Source organism: Accipiter gentilis, chromosome 24 (genome assembly GCF_929443795.1).
Source record: "Accipiter gentilis chromosome 24, bAccGen1.1, whole genome shotgun sequence".
NCBI classification, from domain to species: Eukaryota; Metazoa; Chordata; class Aves; order Accipitriformes; family Accipitridae; genus Astur; species Astur gentilis.
In genome coordinates this window covers 3468819-3496537 of record NC_064903.1, presented here as the reverse complement: position 1 = coordinate 3496537, position 27719 = coordinate 3468819, and the positions used below count along the sequence as shown (strand labels likewise).

The 27719-nt window shown below is 40.8% G+C and overlaps 1 protein-coding gene across 3 annotated transcripts in view; it reads left to right on the top strand.

Annotated features, from left to right (window-relative positions):
• The first annotated feature begins 5901 nt into the window (after window positions 1-5901).
• The window catches only part of ZDHHC15 (zinc finger DHHC-type palmitoyltransferase 15), a 29955-nt gene continuing 8137 nt past the window's right edge, over window positions 5902-27719 (top strand). Inside the window, exons 1-11 of one of the 3 annotated variants that reach the window (XR_007509434.1) lie at window positions 5902-6054; window positions 9616-9642; window positions 12082-12176; window positions 13666-13786; window positions 14628-14697; window positions 15009-15041; window positions 16143-16263; window positions 17593-17725; window positions 18904-19030; window positions 20500-20609; window positions 26800-27646. Coding sequence is in view for 2 of the 3 variants with exons in the window: in XM_049827662.1 (XP_049683619.1) it covers window positions 5937-6054; window positions 9616-9642; window positions 12082-12176; window positions 13666-13786; window positions 14628-14697; window positions 15009-15041; window positions 16143-16263; window positions 17593-17725; window positions 18904-19030; window positions 20500-20609; window positions 26800-26843 (999 nt within the window). In the remaining variant the exon portion in view is untranslated. Of the gene's footprint in view, window positions 6055-9615; window positions 9643-12081; window positions 12177-13665; window positions 13787-14627; window positions 14698-15008; window positions 15042-16142; window positions 16264-17592; window positions 17726-18198; window positions 18701-18903; window positions 19031-20499; window positions 20610-26799; window positions 27647-27719 lie in introns of those variants that run through there. The other 2 variants (XM_049827662.1, XM_049827663.1) reach the window with 2 other exon arrangements.

Sequence of the window (27719 nt, the reverse complement as noted above, 5' to 3'; positions counted from 1 at the left end):
GGAAATGTTCCTCTTTTGGTTTAGAGAGCTGCTGTGATGCCTAGCTGATTTGAACCACTGAAAAGCAGCATTTTCTCTTAAACTATCACGTGCATGCACATTTTGAAGACGGGGTTTGTGTAGCCCCGAAGCAGCAGCAGCACGCGCTGCACGTGGGATTGCTTTAACCACTGTAGCAACAGGTTTTTACCCAGGGTTTGTCCCCAGCACCCCATCCCCTCTTTTGAGGGTGCCGCATGGGGCAAGGACTCCGTTTGCTGAAAAGATACAGAGATTTAAGACATCACAGAAGCGTCTCCACCTTTCTCTCCCCATCTATTCTTCTCTAAGGGTGCTGTATGAGGAAGGCCTCTTCCTCATACTTTGGATTTTGGTTTGCAGAGGCAAGAGAAGAAGGCCCATCCGTTAGGTTAGTAGACTTAGGTACTGCCAACTAATGTAGTTAGTCCAGTGTCAAATAGCAAACGCCTGTGACAAAAGTTCGGGATTCACTTGGTAATTGCAGGAGAGGAGGAGGGATGGAGAAGACAGGTTTGCTGTAGGTATACAGAGTGAAATTTGTTTTCATGTTTTGCCTTTAAAAGATATGGGAAGATATAGATCAACCGTCTAATTAAAAGGATGTTATTTAGAGTGCAAAATGAAGAACTCAGAAAATGTCACATTCGTGGTATTCATGTGACTTTTTACCTAAATCTGTACTGTAAGCGCATTTGATCAGATTTCCAATCTCTCTGGAGTATATGAAGACAATAGTTGTGGGGAAATATTTCGAACAATATTTGGGCAAGGCTATAAATGTGACAAAACAAGATTATGGGTTTTCATCCCCAGTGATTCATCTTTCTGTAGTTACGAGCACTCGTATAGGTTAGTCTCCTGACCCTACGGAGAATGAGCGGTTCTTGAGCTGGATGGACTGGAATGCAGATTAGTATTGTGTGGACTCCAGCACCCTCTAATGGTGCAAGCACTTGCTCACCGTATGTTCCCATATCCTGACAAATGACTGCATTTGTAATAATGAGACCAATTTTGCTGCAAATGGCCACTTTTTCACTTGCTGACAATTAAAAGTTTTGTAGTATTTTGAACAGCTTTACTTGCAATCTGTGCTGACAGACCTTGCTACGTACTCCAAATACCCTGCCCATATTTCTACATTAAGTTATGATAAAACTTTAAAGTGGGGGATGGGACGACTGAGAAATCTGCGAGAGCAGGAGGCAGGTGATGACTAAAGAGCAGCGACCCCAGGCATGCAGCTTCCAGTCAAAGGCAAGGCAGGTACCACCGTGTGGGACAAAGAAAGTCGGGAGACCTATGGGGGGAAAACTCAGTCCACTTGGCTTTCAATATTAGTGGTAGGATAATTCTCTAAATCTAACTTTTGTCCCAGAGCTGTAGAGAGAGATCTTAGAACTGGTCTGTACAAACACAGCTCTACTCACTTCATTAGAGCTCTGCTGATTTACATCAAGTGAGTATGTTGTAGCGGTTTCCTTAATTTACTTTATCCACTGCAAGATAGTATCATGATGTTGTATACAGATTATGTGCATGAATCTATGATAGGACCATTGTACGTGTGCAGAAACTCATGTAAAGTGCAGGAGTCCCAATACAGAGCTGCCAAGTCCTGCTGAAAGTAACAAAAAATAGGTTTTCCTGTGGTTTCCGGGAAGGTGTTAATGTGTAAATGTGGCAGCTTATCACACATAGTGGAGAGTTCTCACTGAATATAACAAAAATATAGCTTGCTCATAGGTTAGTACCAGTCAATCCTCATTACGCTTTCACCACGTCCCAGTACTTAGCTGGAAAAATGGGAAGAGGAGGGAAACCTTTGTAAAATGTGAGTCTCTCTGAGAAGTCACCAGTAAAAATAATAGGATCTCTTGTTAAGTCTGAAGATAAGCAGTTGCATGTACTTCTTTTCCTGTTAAAAATATTCCCTAATCCTGATTCTTTGGCCCATTCATCCTTTGAACTTTGTGATACAACACCAATCAAACAAAATTGCTGAATTCTGGCCTGTTTGAAACTAACCGTGAAGGCTACTGAAAAACACCAGCCACAGCAAAACCTGCCACTGCCATTGCAAACTGTGCAAGCTGCGCTTCGTGCTGCAATAACTACACCCAACAATCTGGGTGACAGCCAAGATATTAATCAGCAGTTACGGAGCTCTGCATGGCCAGTCTCTTGACCAGCTCTCTTCTTTTTCCTCTGCCATCAGCTGTTTAATTTCCATTTTTCTGAAAAAGCTTGGTCTAACTCCTCTGCGTGAGCCGGGGTGCAGCATTTTTGATACAAAGCCCAAATCTTATATGATTAGATTTAGCATGTGTTGTAAGATTTATCTACTTTATCTACAAGTACAGTATGTGATGGTCCAAGATACAATTAAGGTAGGGAGAGTTGCTGTATTTTCCCACAATAAATAACAAAACGGGCCAGCCTTTAGGCCCACAATCCTTTTTTTCAGATCAGCAGGGAGGTCAGAAGCCAGGGCGCTCAGCTGCCAGTTGGGGTTGGTTTTGGTTCCCTTTTTAGGTCATGGATTATCACATCTTCTTGGATATCTCTGTCACTGATAAGCAAAACCATGTGTAACCTACCCCGATATAAATATATCTGACAATAAAAAAAAAAAAGGTTACGCCTTTATTTTACACACACTAGGTTAAAAGTGGTTTGGAAACTTAGGTCATCACAAGGTTTGGCTCATTTACTGTTTATGACTGCTTTGTAGCTATCTTTCCGCATACCTTCAGGGCTTGCATATATTACAAGCTTAGCAAGATTTTGAAATGAACACTGGGGAAAGTAACTTGCGCAACTTTGATTTTCTGGATTAGAATATAATTTCGAAATGCATACTGTAGTCTGTGCACAGTTTCACGTTCAACACTGGAAATATAAACCGCCTTTTCCGGTTGTGTTATTTCACAGGACAATACAATTAAGCATTTTCTAGTATGCGTAATTTTTTTCAAGAGCTTTTTCTCATATGAAAGACATATGGTCCTTTGGGTTTTTCTGCAATAGGTAAATTGTTGTAAACACTGGCATCTGTTTTCTGAGTTTATATTGTTTCCTGATGTATTTCAGCTATTTTTTGGACCAATGACAAAGCCAGTGCCATCTCTCAGGTGTTGTCAGTCTTACTCTAGCCTTCAGACTACAGCTCTTTGTAATGACGTATTTCCTGATGGCCAGAGCCTCTATGGCCCTGGTGAGTCACCGCCACCCTCCTTTCCTTGAGCACCCAAAAAGTTGTGTTTTGTGAGAAAAAGCCGATGATGATGACCCTTATTTCAATTACCCTATAGCTGCTAGCACTTGATTTTCTTACCTGCCTGCCTTAGTGCCGCAGCCTTTGACAGTAGTTTTAAACAGTCTAGTTACACGTGTGGATGAAATCACAGCTTTCTGAACGCTGCAGAAGTTTGCTTCTTTTTTTAAAGAGTTGCGCATGATGTGTATTAGTAGGAAACCGCTCATGGTCAGAACGAAACTTAGAGATATTACTTAGGATAAACCCACGTCTTCCTAAACCACTCTCTTAAGTCGGGCTTCTTGCAACTGTTGTAGTTGCTGTGGAGCCCAGTGAGGCTGCACATCCAGAGAGGACTTTCTTTACTTTGTAAAATTGGCTGAAGCTCAACTTTAGATTCAACATTTATTTTAAATAACATGCGTAGTCTTGATTTCTGAAAAGGGCACAAGCTACTTTATACCAGTTATATCTAACTCCAGCTGGCAATTTCAAATGGGGAGCTACCATTAGAACCACAAGTGCAAAAAATACATTATAAGAATCACAAGATTTCAAGGTCGCATGATTATTTTTGTTTTAAAGAGCTGTATTTGGGAATCTCTTACCTCAGATGAGCTCATGTTTATATGACTAAGTCTCCCCTGGAAGCCCATGAAACAAAAGAATTTTGAAGATAATCCATGTGGATCTTAGAACACATAGAAAAACTGGCTGTTGAACAAAAAAAATAGTCTTAACTTTATTTACAGAGGCATTATCTGAAAATGTCTGCTCACTTTTACAGTGTTCTATTGCTGTCTGTCAGAGAGGTTGCCTTCCTGCTCTATATACACACACACACAGGAAAAATGTATCATGGATGTGCTGTGCCTCCCATCTATATGATTAGCAGTTTTGAGATTTTAGGAGAGGATATTCTGTGAGTTGCTTCAGGTAGCGATTTAGCTGACAAGAATGATTTTTAAATCTTGGTGTTTGTAAAACATATTGCTGGCAAAAATGTTGGCTTCTCAGCTCTACCCAGTGTGGGGAAGGAGGAGAAAGCAAGTGGGCATTCTCATCTTCCTCTTCCAAATCCCAAAAACGTTGAGTGTACGTGTCCCGAATCCCCTCCCTGAATGCCACAGAAGGGGGCATTTCTCTTTCCATCAACTATGTATATATGTATATATATAAAATACAGACTGTGGATTTCACAATCTAAGTCAGATGTCTGAGATTTCGTGTTTAGGGTTACATGCAGCTGAGGCCAACATATGTTATGGTATCTGCAGAGCACTTTTGCTACAGCAGGGACTATCCAAAAACTTGGTTAAGCTGGACCACACACAGAAAATTAAAACAAGTGCCAAAAAGTTCAGGTTTTGTATTAAAGAAAGTGTTCGGTAGCCTGAAGAAGAGGAGAACAGTGACCCTATAGACTGTGAGCAGAATAGAGAAGAGGTTAAGACAGCTGTCACCTCATTACGGAACAAATTTTCTGAGAAAAATCAAAGGTTGTGGATCATCTCCATCTTAAAGTATTGAAAGAACTAAATACAGCGTTACAAGCGTGGTCTAAGGATTTGTAGGTGATGTCTGAATCCAGGGATTTAGGCAGGAGAATGGCAAATGCGGTACCTATGCTCAAAAAGAAAGAAAAGTTGCTAGAGGCAGTACAGCCTGCAAGTTTGATACCAACAAGAAGGAAAGTTTTAGAACAAATTCTGAGGGGACAAACTGGTGAACAAAGAGGTGACCGGAAAGTGTGGAAGATTACACCGGGGTTTTATCAGAAATACATTCTGTTAGATAAATTGCTCTCTTGATGAGAAAAACTAATTTCCTGAACAGAGGTGATATAGGGGATTCATTAACTTAAGTCTTAACTCAAACCACATTACGAATGTGGAAATGAGGGGGATTCCTGCAGGAGGTCAGAGGGGGTTGTGGAGCGGACTGGGCGAGTGGGGTGGTCTTTTTTTTTTTTTTTTTTCCTTTCTTCTTTTTTTATGATAAATGCCACGTTACCAGGGTGTCGGACATCAGACACGTGAACTGCCCCAGGGACGCCACCGTGGAAGAACCGTCTCCCGTGGGCTCTCCGTCTGTGGGGAATTTCTAGCAGGGCCAAGGACGGCCGAGTACCACAGCACCAGCGACGGCTGTTGGAGCCCCAATGCCGCCAATGGGCTTAAATTAAGGCGAGTAACGTGGCTTGTGCCTACGTAACTGGGAATTCTAGGGGCATCTGAAATCTATTCCCCGTAGGCAGATCTGTCTCGGAAGAGCGGCTCGTTCCGCTTCATCCAACGGTGGCGGGGAGGGGGCGAGGCGACCCTGCCATCGCCTCCCGCGACCCTGGGTCGGAAACAGATTCGGAAGCGCCTACCCACCCGGGGAAAGCCAGGCCCCGCGGCAGCTTTCCACGGCCGGGGACCCGCCGGGGCTCAGACCGCAGCTCGGCGCGGGGTGGGGGGCGGCAGGCCGCGGCCTCCTCAGGGCGGCCGCCCGCCTCCGCCAGGGGGCGCCGCAACGCCGCGCCGCGCCCAACCCCGCGGCTGCCCGCCAGGCCGCTCAGCCGAGCTCCGAGCGCCTTTCCCCGCTTCCCGCCTCCCTCCGCCCGCTCAGCCCCGCGCAGCCGATTCCCGATGCGGCCGGGCTGAGGTAAAAGATGGCTCTGTCGCGGGGGCTGCGGTGCTGTCAGCGGGCGTTCGCCTGGCTGCCCGTCCTCATCATCGCCCTCGTCGTCCTCTGGTCCTACTACGCCTACGTCTGCGAGCTGTGTCTGGGTGAGCGGGGCGGGGGGGGGGGGGGGGGGGGGGGCGGTCAGCGGGGCCCCGGGCCTCGCCTCGCCTCAGCGCCCGTCGCTGTGGGCCGGGTCCCCCGGCGGGAGCCCGCCTGCCCCGGGCACGGCGCTGCCCTCCCGGGGTTGGGTCTGTGAGGGTCCCCTTTGGCCGGAGGAATTCTGCTTTTTTTCTTTTTTTTTTTTTTTTTTTTCTTCCGTCTCCGGCCGGCGCTGGGAGGGCTCCCTCGGGCGCTGCCCACAGCGGACCCCGTGAGGGGCCGAGGGCCGGGCGAGAGCGTTGGCAGGTTGCTCTAATGACGCCTCTAATTGCAGCAGGCACAATTGCAGCAGGGGGGCGTGAAGAAACACGTCGAGTCCGCTGTGGGATTAATCTGGGGGGGTGGGGTGGTTGGGGGTGTGTTGGCCCGTTTTTCCCTAAGATTTGGAGCCCAGCTGGGCTGGCTGGGTGTTGAGGGTGCTTGTACTCAGCCGTGTGTCCTCGTGTCAGCCAGGGAAAGGGGCGTTTGTCAGGGCTGGGAGATTCATGCCCACGGCGAAAGTCCGTGCTGTTGCCATCTGATAATGTTCAGGTGTGATTTCTGGTTTAAGCGGTAACAAAGATCAGCATATGCCCTGCGTTGCAGTCTTTTTTTTTATATATATATATGCATGCTGAAAAGAAAAGAAACGGGTTATGTTAAATCACACTCACCAGTCAACTTGTTACAGTAGCATGCAAAACACGAAATTTTAGAAAGGAAATTTTTGGTACTGGCTACTAATTGTATAGTTTAATGTAGCGATTTAACTATATAGTAAGTTGCAAACTTTCTTGTGTTTACTATGTTCTGGTTTAATGCCTGTGCCAAAACCTGTTACTAGACGATAGGGTTGCTAGGTCTGGTGGAGGTGGAGAGAAAAGCAGGTAGCTTGGGCTTTTGAAATTGTGAGGAGGAGTGTGTGGCTCTTTCTCTCCAGGGCAGGGTAAGCCAGATAAAGGAAGCCAAAGTTCTCAGAGCAGTAGTTTGAGACGTTTCTGTGAAAAGAGCCACCTTCCGGTACTGCACAGCTAATTTAAATCAGATTTTTGTTAGGGTTGCCAGTGCAGTAAGACCTACTGTTTTTTCTCGATGGGGACTAAAATAAAATGCAGCTTCTTTGATCTGTTTTAATTGGCAGCTAGGCAAAACCCCCAAATGCTTCATGACATTTTATTCCATCTCTGAGATTGTGGGCTGTGAATTCTTTCAAGAATTCACATGGAATGATATCTCCAAGGTGCGTGTAACTGTCAGTTAGACCATGTGACAAAAAATTTAGAGTGTTTTCCTGAAATGCTGTCAGTCTCTTGAAATATGCGTTGTTTGCAGTGCTGTGCAAATTCAGTAACATTTAACACTGGTTAATTCCAAATCTCAGTGCAGCTATTAGAAAAGACTCTGTTGATTTAAGTGGGGTTTGGATTGGGCCTGTGTTACTCTGCAAATGCTCATTAAGCTGGCAGGAGCTCATCTCGCTGCCTAGAATCACAACTTAAAATCACTCCTTTGCCCACACCCATCTATTTTTTTTTGCCCCATCTTTCTCTCTCATGCATTTTATTTGTGTGTGGAGGAGGCTATCTATACAGAGGTTGAAATGACTAAATTAATTATTTTAGGATTTGAACATTAACTGTTGGCATATGCAGTTACTTGAAAACCAGCTCTTGGGACGTTATTTCTCTTCCAGATTGCTAGCATAGCAAGGCTTTGTGTGTTGGCTTCTTTTTTTCAGGTTTCCACTGCGTATTGCCGTTTGAGCTGTTGCAAGCATGTAAATAGTAGATGCTCTGTTTGGACACTTGATTTTCATCTTTAGTTGTGCAGGCTTCTGAGGATTGAAAGTAGTGTGGGGGTGATGTCCTAAAAGTGTCTCATGACACTGGCTTTTAAACTTTCAATGACTGGTATGGCCAACAAGTCGTACTTGAGAGGAGGCCATGATTTCATGTCTGGTTGGTGGTTACTGCCACAATGAGAACAATGACCCAGTGTCCTGCAATAAAACCTTTTATATAATCTTTATTTAGGAGTTTGCTCTTTTCTCAAGTAAAATCCTTAGAAAGGCTGTGCTGCAAGTGCGACGTGCTTCAGGAAGGAACCAAGCAGTATTTGTGAAAAATCGGTGTACCCTTCATAGCTTGATTTGCAGCAAATCAAAGGAAAAACTAAGAGTTTCCTAACTATCTTGTTCATCTGAAATTGAGTGCACAGAGACACAGCAAATATTTGGTCTCTTTTTTCATCTACGTTGTTGCGTATTGTAGAGCTTGCAGATAAAACTGTTTGTTAGCACAGGTTTAAGAAAAGCTACTTTCGTTAGTAAAAGCAGGACTTCTTGGTTCCTACTCTGATTGACATTTTCCAAGTTTGGTATTCAAGTGAGATGGTAGAGTGAGTCGTGAAGAGTAGAGTCTCCTTCCAGGTGCTGGCTGTAGGCTAGAAATAAATGGCTCCAATCCCTTAATCACTTATTTTTCTATACAGTCCAACAGAGTTACTGAAGGGGTCACTTCTGGTATGTGCAATCTCTCAAATCTCTGAGTCTTCCAACAATATGATCTTCTTTTTGTAAGATTGCTGTGCCTCTGGGAGGTGATCTGCAGCCACTAGTTTCCTTTCATTCCTCTGTTCCTCCAAGGAGCAACACATTTCAGTTGCAACCATTAGATTCAAGGCTATGGAATTAATATAAGTGGCTCCCGTCCCCATGAACCATCTTTGTCTTCCAAGCAGCATTCTATCAGGATGCCATGGAACCACTCTATTTTCAGTTAAAGAAAGATGTCTTTATCTTTTCTGTTAAACTTGGATGATGGCTTTTAAAATAATAAATGGGGTTTAAAATAATCAGCAGAAGTAGTCATTGAGCAATGTATGCTTTGCTGGTTGCTCTAAGTGGTTCTGTTAGTAGGGACTATTCCTATGATTATAGTTAAGTAAGGAGGGGTTGTAAAAACTCTGCTAGTAGGAAGTGTATAAATAATTGAGTCATTACAGCGTATCCTTTGTTGCTGACTAGGCCAAAGCCGAGACAATTTGTAATTTTTTATTTATGCTGATGCAGAAATGCATTGGGGCATTGTTCACTGTGGAGGATTGAGACCACCTAGAGCCTAGTACAAAGCAGTCAACAAGTACATGCTTATAAGTACACGCATAGAGATGCTGCTTGGACAGTTGCTAGAGGAGCCCTGGTAATCTTGTCACATCACTGTCACCGGTGGATTATTTTTGTCATATTTCCAATGTACAAATATGCAAAATATATTTTATATAACAAGGGAAAATACAGCATGAGTAACAGTTATTGAACATCTTGTTGTGGGTGTCATTTGCGTGAGTAAACAAGGAATTGTTATGGATGCTTTTGATTTGATGCTAAACTGTGGGCTCTCTTTTCATCTGTTGAATTTGAACTTTTTTCCCTAAAATGGCTATATTTCAAACAGAAACGTTATTTGCCCCAGACTTTTCTGGGAATCCTATTTGCTCTGTAGACATATGTTTTTTTTCTTTTTCAGTGACTCTGAGCAACCCTGTGGAAAAAGGTATGTGCGTTCAATTTATTATTTGACATTCAGTCCTTGTGTAAAAAGATTCACAAATGATCTAGTTAAAATACCAAAAATACTTTGACAATTTTTTTAAACTAACATACCCTTTCAGTGTTTCCTTCCCATAACTACACGTTCATGAAGTATACAGCATGCATTGTTAGACATGCTTTAACTTTTGGATGTATTGGGAGATGCCCCTGTTCAGTTGCAGTATGAGCAGAAGAACATGAAAAGGCTTTTATCCCTTTCACTCTTTCAGAAAAAAACTATGTATATCTGTCTGTATACACCCACACATCTTTTCTCCCTTTGTGTTTTACGTTTTCAGAGCTGATTTTACAAGCTAAACAGAAAAGACTAGTTCTGTTCTGTGGCCCACCCATTTTTGGTCACTGTTCTATTTGATCTTTGGGTGAAAGCTATTTTTAATGTTTTTTGTAGGGAGGCTTTCGCAAAACATTTTCTGCTTGGTTCTGTTGACCACTAACCACCTATTGAGTGGTAACACAGTAACTTTCAGTTCCTACCACAGATGAGTTAGAGCAAAGGTTGCTGTCTCATTATGATTTGGCTTGAAGACTTTTCGGATTCATTTGGTAGCACAGGCTGACAGACGTTGTTCTGAGGTCCCAGATGCAGGACCGTGAGGTCGCTGAATGAGTTGGGCAGAGCAGCAGGATCACCTGATGAGACCATTTCCACTGGTGCATTGTTGGAGGCCACAGTCATGTTCTAAGAATAAGGCGTTAGTGGCCGTTTTGGTATTCCTCCTCTTCTTTCCTGGAGGTGCTTTGGAGGCATTTGGCTAATACAGATGGCCTCTTACCTTCATTTCTTCTTCCAGGGTTATGAAGGAGAGGAGTAGGTGTAGCGGTTTTCAGCTGGCAAATTGTTCCGTGAAGAACAATGGCAGCTGATACTTTAAAGATCCTCCAGATTGCCGCATCAAGTAAATTCTCTTTCCACTACAGAGCTGTCCTAATATTTGAAACTATTACAGAGAAACTATCGAAAGCATGATGTTAATGATTATTCAGCAGAAGAAAGTTACTAGTTGCCTAATCTATTAGTGCATCTCCAGGTCAGCTTCCTCTAACATGCTGCTGTATTGCTTTATCAACAGAATTAAACCTGTTGCAAGATTTATCTCCTTACATATTAATTTAAAAAGGACTGAGCTCCACCTGCATGTAGGATAAGGATAACACCTCAAACAAACTTAAGAGCATAATAATGAATTATCATCGATTCACAGATCAGTCTCACAGTCCATCACATTCTTGTGAGGCCTATCAGATCATTTGCCATCTCATTAGAAAGTCTCAGAGCTGTGTTTGGCCTTTTTACCAATTACATTTTCACACAGTCAGTCTTGCCTGGGAAGTTAGGAAGTGTTTGGACTTTAAACTTCTCTTTCCACTAGTAGTAGTTACTTTAATCTTAGTTTGCTAGCATTTGAAGCTTAAATGAAACAGGGAAAATGAGGTAGATGTTACGATTAAATGGTGTGTTTAAATAAAACCGTCATGTAACTGTTTGATAATGTCTTAATGAGTCAAGTATTAAAGAAAGAACAATCAAATAGCTTGTGTAGCTGAAGAATAGCTGTCCTTTGCCTTTCTGAACCACAGTATGCCTGCTTATGCCCAAAGGCTTTGAAATAAAGTTTGCATATTGAAATAAGATTACTCTGATGCATGCTGGATTTCACGTGATAATGTTGTGTCTAGTGGATTACAATTCTTTCTCGGTAATCACAAGACCCAGTTTTGCTCAATTTGAGGGATGTTTTCCTGTTTTGTTTTATTGTATCAACTGTGGCAAATCTAAAAGATGTTTAATAAGAGATTTGATTTTTTTCTGGGGAATTAAAGCTCTGCTAGAGCATGTTATTTCTCTCAACTCTTGCAAGTGGTGAAGAATGCATTGCACGAGTGGACAGTGCACTGATAATATGGTACTGTGATTCTAAGTGCATTTAGTAGCAACTGAACCCAAATTTCGGAGATGCTGGAGTATTGCAGTATTAACCTTTATGCTGCTCAGCACCAGCCAGTTCTGCTTTGCCTGTACCTAGGATATGGGGAAGAGACAGGAATCCTGTCATTCCCGGTGATACAGGGCTGTCCCCTGCCCTGTGGTGACAGCTGTGTTCTTCCTCACCCACGGAATCAGATCAGGTGGAGAGGGGGAGGCTTGTGAGATAGGTAACAACTCACTGCAGCCACAGACCTCTGAAATTCTACTGCCCCTTTGACTGTAAGGTTTAGCTGTATTGTAATACTGGTTGGTATGTAAATCTTCTTTTCCTTTTTTTTTTTTTTTTATTGTTGTGAAAGATTGGTATTATGCCTATCATGAATGAACCTTTGCTTAAGAAGTCATTGTTCTGCTTCTGTTTTTAGTTTTGTGTTTTGTTTTCTTTTTTAGTGGCCTATCTTACAATATTCCACATTCTCTTTGTGCTCTTTGTGTGGACATACTGGAAGTCTATTTTCACTCTCCCGGTGCAGCCAGGCAAAAAGGTAAGAGTACAAACACTTTTCATTCATTGCAAAATGAAAGCAGCGATGCTAAAGAGAACTCAAAAATCCTTCAATCTAGTTGATCTGGGCAGCTGATGGGATTTCCTAAGAGATGGAAAGTGACCTGGACTTGTCTGTAAAAACTGAGTAATTTACCATTCTGAGAATCCTTCAGCTCCTCAAAGAGCATGGTTTAAATCAGAGATGGTGTTAACTTTCAAAGCTGCCTTTTCAGGTGTTCTAGGAGCCAGTAGGATTTTTCATGTTGAGAATAATAGGATTGATGATTATTAACTTCCATATTTATAGTGTCATTGACTCTGAGCATTTAACAAGTCGCAAGCCAAATCCTGAGGACCTTCCTTAACCTAGGAGGACTTGTAATGGTAGTCAGGTTTCTTGATGTCTCGAGCCAGATTGTTGTGGTGCATATGGGAACATTCCATGTCCCACCAAAATCCAGCGCTGCCTACTCTGCTGGGAGCCCTTTGCCGGCTGGAGTAGGCCTCTTTGCAGTCGTTAAGTTTGCTTCATTTGTCAGGCTCTGTCTTGTGATAGTGAGGGATAGACTAATTGTTTTCGCTTTAAACATGCTGGAGATTCTGATGTCGTGTGTCTGTGGCAGTGAGGTCTGTGGCGATGTACATAGCATATGGCTTTTGATTTGGTGCTAGGAATACGTGTAGCTCCAGTAGCCCCAGTCCTTGTACTTCCCTGGCCAGCAGCATCATAAAAGATAAATGTAACAATACACTATGGTAAAGAGAAACGGGGGTTCGCTGTGATGAAAGTAGATTGTTTCATGAGTATGACTTTAGTTAAGGGTTTGGTATTGTTTTCTTGACGTCGGTGGCTTATTTTAGGACAAGAGTATGACTTGGTGATGGTTTGAGCACAGGACAGTCAGAGGCAGACATTTGTTTCAATTCTTTTTCTACCAAATATTCACTTTTGCATGTTGCTCAGATTGGTAGATTATTTTTGCATTTTGTCTTATCTCTTTATGAAATACTAATAAAACACTATGTTTGGAGCAATAGAATGAGGATGATGTTTGTGTGGCACTCCAAATATATATGGTCATAACCTGATCCTAATTACAAGAATGTAAGTTTATAAATAACAACTAATCCCAGTTTTAGAAATATAAAATTGTGGCTGGGGAGAGGTTCTTGCTCACAAGGGAAGTGCCTGAAGTGTCCTCATCATGGTTAGCAGTGTTATTCATGAAAAATAGTAATCTAAGGCAGCAGTAGTAGCAACTCCAGTATGTTGTTTTCACTTTTGTGTTTCTTATTGATGCATCACATGGTATTCTGGCTGTCCAGCACTTACTATCTCTCTTTGTCTTCTTAACAAACATGTTTTCACGTTAGATTAAGCTCATTAGAAGGAGTGGGAGGTAAAAACATTTCCAGGCTTGCCTGTACTTGAAATATTATCTCTGCTACCCGTGGGTAACTGCTCCTCTCATGACTTCTGCTTCTAGTACCATATGTCCTATGCTGACAAAGAACGCTATGAAAATGAAGAAAGGCCGGAGGTGCAGAGGCAAATTCTTGCCGAAATTGCAAGGAAGTTGCCGGTGTACACGAGAACGGGGAATGGAGGTCAGCTAAGCAGAGAGCTTTGTTTCTCTCAATCTAATCAAGCAGGCAAAAGTAGCACGTGCTGGCAGCCCAGATGATACTGCCGACCAACAGGGCGTTCCTAATGCCACTGCATGCACTGAGTAACTCTTGTACGAATAATTTTAATGCCTTTTCTCTCATGTTTTGTGTTTGGGAAAACAAAAAAGCCTTGAACTCTTCCATTGATCTTCAAGGAGTGGAGTACCAGGTGCTGCCTTTGAGAAGCAGTATGTTACCCTTTATAGGGTATTTACAGTTCAAACGCCTACTTGTGTTGTCTGCATTTAGTAATAGAATGACAAAATCTGTAGTCGTTTTTACTTAAAATGGAGCCTAGCTTAGAGATGTGAACAGATTTCTGGACCTTGTTCTGTGATTAAATGCATACTGCACTGCTTTCAAAGTGTAAAATAAATCGTATTTGTATTGGAGGCTCTGACCTGTTAATTTCTGTCAGACAAGCTAATGAATTCTGAAGTAAAGAACTGCTCTATAGGCAATTATCAAAATGGAACGTATGTAAAGTCTGAGTAGATGGGGAAGCCAGAAGGAAGTGTACAATTTTGGTTTATTGCTTTTAAGCTGGCTGTATGCTTTGCTGTGAGGGTTGTTCCCCACATCTGCAAGTCTCCAGAAGAACTATGAGCATTGATTAGCTGATTATGACCTGGCAGCAAAAATCAGTGGCAAATGTCGTCATCTTTTGAAGTGACAGAGGAAGGAATATGAATAGTTAGGAAATGAGGGGAATACTAACTAACATCTGAAAAAAAAAAAAAGGCTTTTCTATTACTTGGTATTAATGTGTCTTTAATTTCAGGTATTCGGTTCTGTGATAGATGCCAGCTAATAAAACCTGATCGTTGTCACCATTGTACCGTTTGTGCTATGTAAGTTACCAGACTGTTTTTCACTGAAGTGAATATAGTCACCGCTAAGTTATGTGAATGGGCTGGTCCTTCATGTGTCTTGTTACAGATAAAGGTACCCAAGTACCTCTGTTCCAGCTGCAGTCAACAGCACAGGTTCGTGTGTGACAGCATTAGCATTTGCATTTCTGCTACTTGTGGCCCTGAAGGGTTTGTAGTTCCCACACCTACAAGTGTATCAGTGTTAAGTTGCTAGAAAGCATGCCATATAGTGAAAAGTAACTGATCAACCATTAACTGGTCTTCCATTTTTCTTTTTCATCCTTTTGCAGATGCGTGCTAAAAATGGATCATCACTGTCCATGGTATGTCCTAGATACTGGTTTGTAGTTTTCTGAAAAGAAATGCTGTTTAAATACCTTCCTTCTACAGGACAGCATCTGTACACCTCTTTCATTTCAAGCCATGCATCTCTTTAAGTTGGGAAATTTATAAAATAATCACACTTTGAAATTGCCTGAAACGTTTGATATTTTGAAAGACAGATCATTCACATTTGTTCCATAAACTATGTGTAAAAAAGCTGTTATATTGATATAATTTAAAACCGAACTGCTAATTCACTCTTCAACTATTATTCAAATTGTAAAGGGACTTCAGCTTAGCCTTTAATTTTGGGTACATAATCGTTTCAGCATGCAGTTGGTAGTTGCTTTCAATAATAATATTTGCACGCAGATTGTTTCTGAAGTGGTGCCTGCCACCTGTGCATGGTCAGAGACAGTTTCTGTGGAATGGTGTGTGGATGAATTAAGCTTTATGCTTTTTGAGAATTGCTGCCACTACATTTCTTAAACTCCTCCTTTTTTTAAAAAAAAGAAAAGCAAGATTTCAGAAATCAGAAGCATCACAAACATTTCCCACCTGAACCTCCCTGGTAATCCTAAACTGTAGAGCATTTTTCAAACCTCAGTTTTGAGACAAACACCTACTATTTTTTTCTGCATTCCCTTGTTGCTTTTTAGTATTGTCCTGTGCATGGAGAATTATAATCAAATTGGGGTTTATTTGGTTTGTATGTAAACAAACAAGCAGTGGTGAATCTGGCTCCTGAGTTTTGCAAATGAATCAAGTGACACAGAAATCCCAGATCTGATTACCTTTGCAGACAAGAAACAGACATTGTGTAATTAGAGCCTGCCTCTGTGACAGATTTACCAGTGGTACCAACTGTAAAACAGATTCCAAAAACATGAACTGTCCTTTTACTTGGCATAGCAAGAAGTCTTCAAGAGCAAAGAGACTTTAGTTATATTTAATTTCGACCACTAAGGGGAGCTATTTATTGAGGAAATTGTGCTGTAAAATCAAGAGGCTTAATAAGAGCAAAAAAGAATTGTAGTACTCATTGTGTTACAAGTGTGTGCTGTACATATCCTGATTTCAACTTTGCTTTTGTTCTCTAGGGTGAATAACTGCATTGGATTTTCTAACTACAAATTCTTTCTACTGTTCTTAGCCTATTCTTTGTTGTATTGCTTGTATATTGCTGCAACAGTCTTCAAGTATTTCATTAAGTATTGGACAGTAAGTCATGAAATCTGGTTACTTTTCCATATCCTGTGAGTCTGGTGGGATTTAGTCACTCTTGTTACATTTTTGCTTTCACTCAATGGAGGGTCTGCATTTCTTCCCTAAGGTATTTTCCTGTGCCCTTTTTTGAGTTTAACCCCCATTTTATGTCTGAAATGCACAAAGCGAGAAGCTAACAGACTTCAGGAATTTCAAATTGTAGAGCTAGCTTCTGGCAATCAAGTTATATCCTTTTCCTGTTCTTGTGTTTGCATGTACGTATCTCAGAATCCTTGGTATCAAAGTGTAACATCCTGGCGTTGATCTGTACATACTTACTGAAAAGAAAAAGAAAAAAAGTCATAAAGCCTTGTTCATTTTCTAATCCCCACATGACTCCTTTCTCAATTCAAAAGTTGACTGAAATAAAGTATGCTTCTTATTCAGTTATCGATTATCATTCATATGCAAGCAATGCCAACTGACAGTTCCAGTAAGAGGCTGGCCTTTTGTCTCTAGTTTTTTATGTCCCCTCTGCTGCTAACTCTGTATGACTGTGTTTAGGTAACTTAACTTTGCTGTGCATTAATTTATTAAATGTCCGTTGTTTTAATGGCTAATCACTTACGTAAAATGCCTCCTGAGATGCTCATGGGACGCTAGCGGGAACTGTTCCTCATGCTAGGAAAGGCACAGAGCCTTGAGCTCTGTGGCTGCATATATGGGATGGGCAACGGCCGAGAAGTCATTTTCTTACTTTGAGGTTCCCACAGCCTATCTGTAGATGTCTGCTTATGAGGATCTCTGGCACTTGACTCTTCTGCTGTAGAAGGAAATAAGTGTTTGTTCTGCTCGTAAGATCCCGCTTGGCTTTGAAACTTTCCCAAACCACCTCTGCTCAGTTCTAACACTCCCTGATTGCTATAGCTATGGAGGGCAGGTTTTCTTGGCACGCCTTACATTGCAAGAGGTGCAGCATTTTAATATACGGACAGGAAACTCAGCAGAACGTAAACAGGGCTTCAAGAGCTTGTGCCTGCTTACTTCCCTGTGGGCATAGGGCATGCTTCTTGTGCCCAGCTGGGAAGCTGGGACGTTACTGGCTCTGTTACACACAAAAAGTTAGTAGCAAACCCCCACTCTTTCCGCTTTGGTTACAGGAGGGGAAATGAACCAGATCATTTCTTTGTCTCTTCTTGCTTTTTATAGTAAGGTGTGACTTTTGTGGGTACAAGTTTGAGAACTCCAAGTAGGAGTTTTAGAGGATATCTTTCTTTCTAGGAACAAAGAATTTCCAGCTTTTATTTGTTCCTATCACTTGTTCTGTGTTGCTTTTCTTTCCAGGGTGAACTGACGAATGGACGTTCCAAATTTCATGTCCTTTTCCTTCTCTTTGTGGCGGTCATGTTCTTCGTAAGCCTTATGTTTCTGTTTGGCTACCATTGTTGGCTCGTTAGTAGAAACAGATCTACTTTAGGTAAGTCTCTTGTGTCTTTTTTTCTTTAAGTAAGACACACTGAAAGTGCTGTGAGAAGAAAAATAGAAAAAAAAAGACATTTGCATTCTATACATGCCTGCTGGCTTATGAGGGGAGGAAGATTTAAGATCTTGGCACAATGCTGCAGAAATTTGTCAGTTCAGATGAGCTGCATTTATTAGCTGGTGTGACAAAAGCTTTGTTAGGGAAACAAGAGCCTTAAAGTGTAAAAGTCCAATTATAAAAATGTTATGCATATGTATAACTACATTTGCTGTGAAATGAGTGCAGCTTTTCAGAAATAATGGTTCTTTATGCTCATATGCTGGAGCGCATCCTAAAACAGCTTAGTAAGGTTGGGAAAAACAGCGTCCATCTTCATTGACAAAGGCAAAGAAGTTATGACTGTAAATCCAGTGAAATGAAAATCTGAAACAGTATGATTTTGTTGAGTGATTTCTGTCTTTCCTCAGATAAATGTTCAATTTTCAAAGCCTTTTGGATGAAGTTTTATAACAAAACACACACTATCAAGAGTTTGAGCAAATACTCAGATTTTTGTAGTTACTAACTTTAAAACTCATTTCGTGGGGCACTGAAGCTCATCTATCCCAAAACATCAGACCTCTGCAGCAGCTTAGAAGGTAGATGAAATTGTTTCTAGTGCACTCTAGGTTCTCCTCCCCTCTCTTTTCTTAATTTTGTGTCTCACCATAACAGAGGATCTATTTGCATATGTTTGTTCCTAATGCGTGTTCATTATATCATTAATGAATGAGGCAATTTCAATCGCTAGTGCCACTTCTGAAATACGTATTGAAGACCAACCTACTTAATTCTGCACATTTTTTACTTAGAAATGTCTACACACTGAATTTCAATAAGTTTTACGCAAAGATCTTATAATTCTGTTCTCTAGATTAAACAAAGCATTTGTAGTTCAGTTTGACTGTTCCATATGGTTCAGTTACAAGACCAAATTCCTGCCTTCACTTTGAAAGTCTTTACAGGCTTGCAAAATGAAAAAACTATTATTTTCAAACTTTGTATCTTTGTAACGCTAGTTCATAATCTGTTAAATCATGTTGTGTTTAGATGGCTACAACATGCAAAATCCTGTTTCAGAGTATTTGGCATTGATTTTAATTTTTTTTCACTGAAATTGCATCTGTGTGTAGAGGCTTTCTCAGCTCCAGTGTTTCAGAATGGCCCAGATAAAAATGGATTCAATCTTGGCTTTGTAAAGAATCTTCAGCAAGTGTTTGGAGAAGAAAAAAAGCTCTGGTTACTACCTATTGCCTCTAGGTAAGTAATAAGTCAGTGCTAAAAGCTGATACAATTAACTGAAGGGACTGACTTCTAAATATCTGCTACAGCCTCCTGTGTTACGCCTATTATTTTGTGGCTTGGCTGACTGCTATTGTGCATCATTGTAAATCCACCAACTAACATCATCTGTGTTACTCCTGTTCACCAGAAGTCTGGAACGGAAAGGTTTTGAGGGCTAAATGCACTGCACAGGGTGTTTGAACTCTTCTTGGACTCCTGTGGCGCATGTGTGGATGCTTGTTCACTTCAAAGATGCCGTTTTCTTCATCTGTCAGAATCCTCTGCCTGAAACGGAGTTTATGTTTCTTAATATAGGGGAAAATGTTTTAGCACTTAGTAGACCAGCAATAAAATACACTGGAATTTAATTCCTTTAGTCATTGGGCACAATTTAAAATAACTCACCAGTACAGCAATTCACAACTTTTTCAAGTAGCAATGTGTAAGTCTAAAGCCCAGTTGCATCCCCACTGCCATCTGTTTTCCACTCTTAAGTATAAGAAAGCCTTTCAGTTAATGAAAGGCAGCATCGAAGTGCCAGTCAGGGGCGCATTACCAGTGTGTATAGTCATCCGAGGGAAAACACTCAGGTTATTTTCCTTGCATAAGGATGACTCATCAAAGGAAAAAGGCACTTCAGCTAGTTTACCATTCCTCTGTCTATGCTGCTGGATGTTAAGGAATGCAGTATGGTGCAGACCAAGCTAGAACATCTAGTGTTTAACTTTGTTAGTTTACATTACATGAATTTGAATGTACTCTCAAACTCTTGTGTGATATCCAGATACGCATTTCCATTTGGTCAGTAGTAAAACAAAAAAGCTTTTGCAACTTTAGAACTTTGCAGAGAGGGTTTTTTTTGGGGGGGGGGGGGGGGGGGGGGAAGGGTGTCCCATTTTATGTACAGGTTTAGGTCACAGGAAAGTGAGCCTTGTCTTTCTCTTTCAGTAACAACTAAGACTGGGGCTATTTTCTATTGGGTGTCATTCAAACACAGCAGTGTAATTTCTGCCCTGAAGAATCTATGGTATAAACTGATAAAATTTATACCTATGGTTTAAATTGTTCCTTCTAGATAAATGTTTTCCTTAGCTCCCTCTCACTTCTAGCTGTCCATAAGTTAATGTTTTTCTGTTTTTTCTCCTGTATCCAAATGACATTTAAATTCTGCTAAACATTACTTAATTCCAGGCTGTAGGTTTGAACTTTTAGTCTCCAGAGAGCTTGAATGAACTGAGGACCAAAACTATTCGCTAGTAAAACTTGGGATCTGAGCTGCCACAAAAAACAAACAGTATTTTTCAAAACTTAAAAATAATCTTAAGTAAACATTGGAAATACAGGCAGCAGAAAACTTTGTTTGCAGATAAAATGTGTAGAAATTGTCATCCTTCAGAGTCACTTGCTGCTTTTTACAGTGCCTTTCTCTGCCTTTTTCCACATAGCCAGGGCGATGGACATTTTTTCCCAATGAGAGCTTTGTGTGAAGCTCAGAATCCTCTCCTAGCAAATGAAGAGCAGTGGGAAGATGATGGAATAGATGAAGACCCTCATGGTAAGGTAACGCTAAAGGAAATTAGTTGTGTCTTGACCTACAGTGACTAATGGATGAATTATAAGAGCTAATAAAAAAAAAAAAAATTGTGTTGGCTGAGTCACTGGGCAGCTCTGACTTGACTAATGAACACAGACTAAAAATAAGTCCTACTTTGGAGTCAACTTTTTTTTTTTTAGTAGCTTTCTACTTGCAAGTAAATGAACTGAGAGGTTGTTACAAGTTGCAGAGAAAAATTGAAATTTCCACAAACTGAGTATATTTATATGTAAATGTTGCTGCATGCCGCACAGTTATTGGAGACATAAAGTTGTGCCTGTAAAAATGAAAAAACTTAAGATTTTTTTTTAAAGGGCATTTATCCTCTGAGAGTTTGTGAAAACATGCATGCAAACACCTGAATGCAGTGATACATTTAGGAAACTACTTTATACTTTGTTAGTTTTATTACAGGAATAAAGAAGTTCATTTGGTTTTGGTGCTTGCCTAGCTATGCGCTAATCTCCGTAGAAGAAATATCTGTGCTGAGAGCAATTCTAGGTGAACTGGCATGTTTGTACAATAGATTTGATCAATTTCTGAATGTACCTTTTATACTATGGATGTCCTATTGGAAAAAAGACTTTATATATATATATCTCCATTCTTTGATTTTTGTTAGATGGATCCAAAATCAGTTTAATGATCTTTACTGTTACATTTCTGTTTGTCCTTGATTTTTTTTCCTGGCATATGTACCTCCAAGCTTTGGTCTTTGTAGAATACAGTATGTATTAGAATATCAAGGCTCATGTCAAACGCCCCAGTTACCATGTTTGAGGGTTCAGAAATTCTGTCAGTAAGTTAAAGCAAGGGGCTCCTATTTTTCCCTGTGAAGCAAGGATTCCATTACACAGGTTCCCTGTAAAAGAAATGTGATAATCTCACTCTTCTTTTCCCATTAAGGAATGGTGAAAGTGGTAATGAATTCTCAGGTTACTATAATTAGTGGATCAAGCAAGTATACTTGGAGAACCAAATATCACTGCCTTATTGTTCAGAGACATGATTTCCATAGTAGCGCTCTTTATTGCCTCAGAATAGTTTTCAGAAACTTTGCTGATAATGTTCCCTTTCAGGGTATATGTTTTAGTTCACATGTGCACAACGTATGTTTGGGAACCAGTGAGGGAGACTGTAGTCTTGGTTAAAGGGGGTAAAGAAACTTCTGATGTGAACGTTCTTAGGCGTGTGCAATGTACTGTGCAGTGAGCTCTTTAATCCTAACAACACAGTATTTGCTGTTCAGTCTCTGGTTACATCTTACCTGCAGCTGTTTGTTCAAGTTATTCCACTGCAAAATAAACAGTCTGTGTTTTTTCCAAGGCACACTTCGCATACAGCTGGGAAAATATACTCTCCAGGATTTTGTCAATAGGACTGAAGAGGCTCATTTCAGCTTCTCTTCAGAATAACTGCTTTAATTAGTTTGTATTTTTGTGTTAGAAAACTACCTGTTCTTCCTGTTTTGTTCTGTACATTTTGGCAATTATAAGGTAACACAAATTGGCTTTAAAAATAACAAAATATGGCATCTCTGTGTATTGTTTATGATGCATAAAGTAACTCCTTTAGGAAAGAGTCAGAACTTCTTCCAACTTTTACAAAGTATAGATTCCCTGAATAAAAAATTAATTCTTAAGTATGAAAACATTTGACAGTGAGATGATTTGGGGCCAGATCAGACCCCAGGATCTGAATCTGGAGTTTCTATGAAGTCCCACAATTTGTAGTGCTTATAAAATGATGACACTTACGGGCAGTTGGACTACATGGTTGTTGTAGGTCCCGTCCAACTGAAATATTCTATTCTCTCTACTAGTCTTTCTCAGTGAAAAAATAGTTTGTAATCATATTCCAAGAAGCTGTAGAACTGTAATATTGGTAAAATTAGAACCTCTTACTGTAATGTAAAAGCCAAACTGAGCCAATACAAGGTTACATACAAAAGTGGAAAACCAGGCTGAACGCCCGCTGTGAGCAGATGGCTAGCTGCTAGTATGTGGATCTTGGTCCATGACTGGAGAAGCGATAATTTTTTTGCAGCGGCTGTGAGGTAAAGGTGGGAACTACAAATAAAAGAATGCCCTAGATAAGGAGATTGTGTCCTTTGTATGTCTACAAATCAGTTATGTGGAACTGGAATTCAGCTGCTAGAGCAAACATGGGAGGAAATCCACTTCCCTTTATTTTTCTTACAAACAGGCAAATCCTCTTCTCGGCTCAGTCTGAACATCTGAATTTTGCAAGATGAAATCCTATATGGACACAAGGAGGAGTGTGTGTGGTTGGGAGGGGAGGAAGCTAACACCCTTCCCTGGATGCTTCTGTGGCCAGTGCTGCAGGACTGAGAGTAGCAGACACTTGTAACGCAGCTTTCAGCCCTGACGCTGATCCAGTTTTGTGAGCCAAGTGACGCACAGAGCTTTCATCAGAAAGCTCCACAACAGGCAGGGTTGCCTGAATCTTGCACTCTGCAAGTTCTGTGGCTTTCCGTGACCACCAGGTAGGGTCGCAGTTGATTCAGTAAGCATAGAATCATTTAGATTGGAAAAGACCTTTACGATCATTGAGTCCAACCATATAACACATGTAGAATATTTTTGAGTAAGTAGTTTTGTGATACAGCATAAATCTGTCTTAGAGCATTTTGCTCTAAGCCCTTGACTGTACCATTCTGCTAGCACAGGTAACAAATGTCTGTGTATCATTTTGATTAATATAAAAGATCTCGGGGGGGGGGGGGAGAATTGTAGAAGAAAAGGTATCAGGTTTGTTCTTTTTCCTATAACTGGGTCAGCAGGCAAAGCAGGAGTTGAGGAAATGTAAGAGTTTACATTTTTCAATCCTGCAGTCTCAGGAGATGGCCCTGCCAGCTGCACCAAGGTCAGAATAATAACTGCCCTCTTGTATGTAAGGGGGGTCTCTCACCTCCTGGAGTTTCACCTGTAATTGCTCATGCACTTGTGTTATGTAGCAGGAGTGATGAGGGGTCTCCTCGTCAGCCGAGTCCCTCACTCCAGGGTCATGCAGAAGAGAAAAATACCACAGAAATAACGAAAAAATGAGGAGCTTCATGAAATGTATCTTTGTGTAATGTTATTGTGCCTGACTGCATTATTGCAGTCTTTTGCTTCCACCCTGATTATTCTGTGCCTGCATAAAGCAGGGCATTTTTAAGCCCCCACAACTGCAAGATCAGCTTGCTCTCATGAGTACTGGGGGAGATGAGCATCAAGGGACTGGGAGATTCATGAGGAGAGGGCAGGCCCAACTGAAAGCAAGATGAGGAAGCTTTGTCTAGGTCCCAGGAGTGTAACAGGCCATCTTCTCAGTCGTCTTATCCACAGGGTTGTCCTTTTTTCTGTGATATGGATGTTTAAATGTGCCCCTCTGGGTTGGATTATTTTTTTTCTCTTAATCCTGGCCTTGCTAAGGCTTTTAATTGTTTCATGTAGGGAGAAAAATATTGTGGGGAACCTTTTGTTTCATTTCTTAGCCAGAGACTGAAAACACTTGCTTCCAAATTCATGGTAATTTGAATTTTTTTCAGATTTATTAATGCTCATCCCTTATTCACAGGCATCTGTTTAATCTGTCTAGCCAGAGCTACCCCAAATCACATGCTGGCAGCTTATAAGGTTATCAGGTTTTTTTCAAAGAACTCATCTAGAATGTATTTGACATGTTGGTCGTGGGTGTGTCAGTACTGTGAATGCTTGCACTCTTTGTCTTGCGGAGCCTAGGACAGGACAGCCATTTCTGTATGTTTATAGCAACATCTCATCTCTTAGACTGATTTATTAATTTAATCATGTGTTTCATTAAACCTGTACAAAAGGCTTGAGTATGAATCAAATCTTTCCCAAATTGTTCTCGCCTTCAAAAATTTGTCATCTGTACTAAGTAACATCTTTCCAGCAGAAACCAGCATATCCTGAGTAATAGGTGAAAGCTGATATCTCTGTTGGTGTGATGAAGCTTCAGGTGTCTGAAGGCATGCGATCTGAATTTAAATTCAAACCAGTAGGAGTCTAATTAAAGGAGCTTCATGTCCTGAGATACCAGCTAATTTGGCATAGCAGTCCTTTGAGTAGACAAGTCATTTGTGACTGTAGGGATTGAATTTCTATTCATCGAGAAATTTAAAAAGCTACTTAGATGTCAGAAGTGAGCAGAGATTACTCAGACGGTACAACAGTGTTTTGGCCAATACAGTAAACCAAGACAAAGCCTGGGTTTGCATCTCTGGATTTTAGGCATGATATAAATGGTTAAATTGTGTCTGACAGAAAAAGATTAAGTTAAAGTAGTGCTAAACCCTGCATCAATGACTGCCTTATAATCAGTTTTGAAACAATGGAGGGGTACCTGTGCAGGAATCTGTGTCAGTTTGACTAAATTAATTAGTGAATATATTTAGTAAAACCAGTATGGTTTTGTGTGTGGATTAAAACTGCAGCTGCTAAGTCAGTTACATGAAAAAAGATATTCCATAAAAGCTTGGTAGCGAAATTTCAGTGAGACTAATGTCCCAGACCCAGCAGGTCTTATATATCCTTTTATCAGTTCTCTTTGACGTTCAGATCATATGCTTTCCTAAAGGTATGCAGAATAAAGGGCTGTTCTCTGGAACTTCCCATCTGAATTACATTTTGCATGGTAAAATAGATGTCTGTGCTAATAAATATGAAAATAACTCGATAATGGAAATAGCACTGATTCTTTTTATACATAATAAGGAAACAAGAGGCCTAGGCAAATTTATTTGTTGTGTTATCTATCGTTGAGTGGTAAGGGGGAACTGTTTGCTTTTTGTTTTTCTTTCTTTACCTTCAGAGAAAATTAATTTGGAGAAAATTAAAGAAAGTTCTGTGGCAAATTGATATTTGACACTGCTTGATGCTGTTCTTGCATTTTGACCATTGTGTCTTACAACGAGCTCTGGATCTTAAAACCAAACAGCACAAGTTCAGTGCAAGATGTCTACAGAGGAACACAGTTTTGAAATCCTCTTTTTGGCAGGCATAGGAAGAGGTCTAGAAGTATGAATTTGGGAAATGGATCTTATTCGTATGGTTGCCACGGATTTTTATTTTATTTATAGGACAGTGTGTTTCACTTAACCATGTTTTGCAGGTGGGGAGAAATACAGCATGATAATCTTCCTACCCCTCAGGCAGGCTATGAAGGTAGATTTGTGCATATAAATTGCTTTGAGTTTCTTGGGTAGTAGTTACTGTAATAATACAGTTCTACAGTAGAGCAAAACGTTGTTGCCTACGCTCAGCAGGATGCTGTTTCCACTGCATGTGAGGTATGAGCTGTGTTCAGGCCACCTGTCATTTTAAACAGTCTCCACGTAGTTGTAGACTGCTGTTAGATTGACCTCGAGCTTCCTCTTCATCAGAACAAACAAGCCCAACTGTCTCAACCTCTCTACGTAGGTTTAAAGTCGAAATTTCTGTGCTGTTTATATATGGCTTAAGTCTGACCTTCACAGCTTTCAGTTTTCCAAGATTTGGGCTGAAACTGTGTGTCTCCATAGAAAAATGATGTTTTTATTTTGCAAGTGAAAATGTTTAGAAATAAACTTACCATCAGTGCATGAAATGTATTATCATGTATTTCTACCATGGCTGCATTAACCCAACGGTATCCAGAGAACATGATTTCTTGGTCCATTAAGCTTTGGTACCCTCACTTCCATCCGACAGAAGGGTTTTAGGAGACAGCGTTGTAGGCACAAATGATGTTTTACTCTCTCTTGTTTTCTCACCACTGCTTTTCATTTTTGCAAGGCATCAGCAAATGAAGTGCTCTAAGCTTCGAGTTTCAGATTCCATCTTGCACAATAGAAGTAAACCAGTATAATTTTCTAACCAGAAAGGCCTGAAATGTTCCATTAAAATGGAAAGATCTTTATTGTCTTTGTGGCTGTAAAGCTTGTGACACAGTTATGAAATAGATAAAGCCAATAATAGAGTAACCTCAGTTTAAGAACTGCTGTTCAGCTATCTCTGACAAGTGGTTGTCTATTTTTATTTGGAATGATTCTTAAAACCACACTCCCATACTTAGTGAAAAATACATTCTCGGTGAGAAAAAACAGACTTACTTACCTCTAACTACTTTGTTTTTCATTGTATAGATTCTGGTGAAGCTTCATCCCTTGCCATAGAAAGGGAGACATAGCAGTTTGAAAATGCAGCGGTATAAAGCTTGTTCAGAAAGGTCAGTATTTCTTTCTTCATTACTTTCAAAACGGGCACTCTGCAGGGAAATTGGTTGGTAACATTGGACAGGTCTTTTGAGCCCACAGAAAAGGGCAGAGACCCTCTCAACAGAGTATTGTGTTGATGCATCTGTGCATGGTAGTATTTCACCAATATTTCTCAATCTTGTCCCGAAATACATTGTTTTAAGAGAACCTAAAAGAAAACAGTGGCTATCCAGGAGCCCTGGGCTGGATGCTGACACAGTAACACAGGAGCCGAAGGCACCGTTGGTACGGGAGGATACAAACCCTGCAGGTCCTCTGGTAAATGTGGCAGGAACGACTCTTGCCACTAACTTGTACAATTACAAGATTGGAAGTCTGTCAGTGATTCATGAATGGTGTGGGAAGGTGTAGATGCAGTCTTAAAAGAAACTGAAGATGAGAACAGCCAAGTTGCAGTTAGGAATAAATGGAAGTAACTTGTAACGCCCACATCAGCTGCTACTCTCTTATCTTTTTTTTTTTTTTTTTTTTTTTTTCTCCCACCCTGGAGAAACTTGGGCACAACAACAGACCATACAGTTTGGGGAAGATGCTGCTACCAGAACGTTCACTGGTCTATAATCTGTTCTGACTCTTGCATCAGTGGGGAGATACCCCGCCCATGTACTGTTGCAGTAAGCTGCAGGCTGTGTCCTCTCTAGTCTCCCTGAAACATTTTCACGGTGGAGTGGAATTGACCAAGATTCAAGCAGTATCCTCTGCTGTCCCACTTGCAGTAGGTGGACTACTCAGACAGAATTTGCCCCTCTCCTTTCTGTGGGTGTTGAATAACTGTATTGTATGGCAAA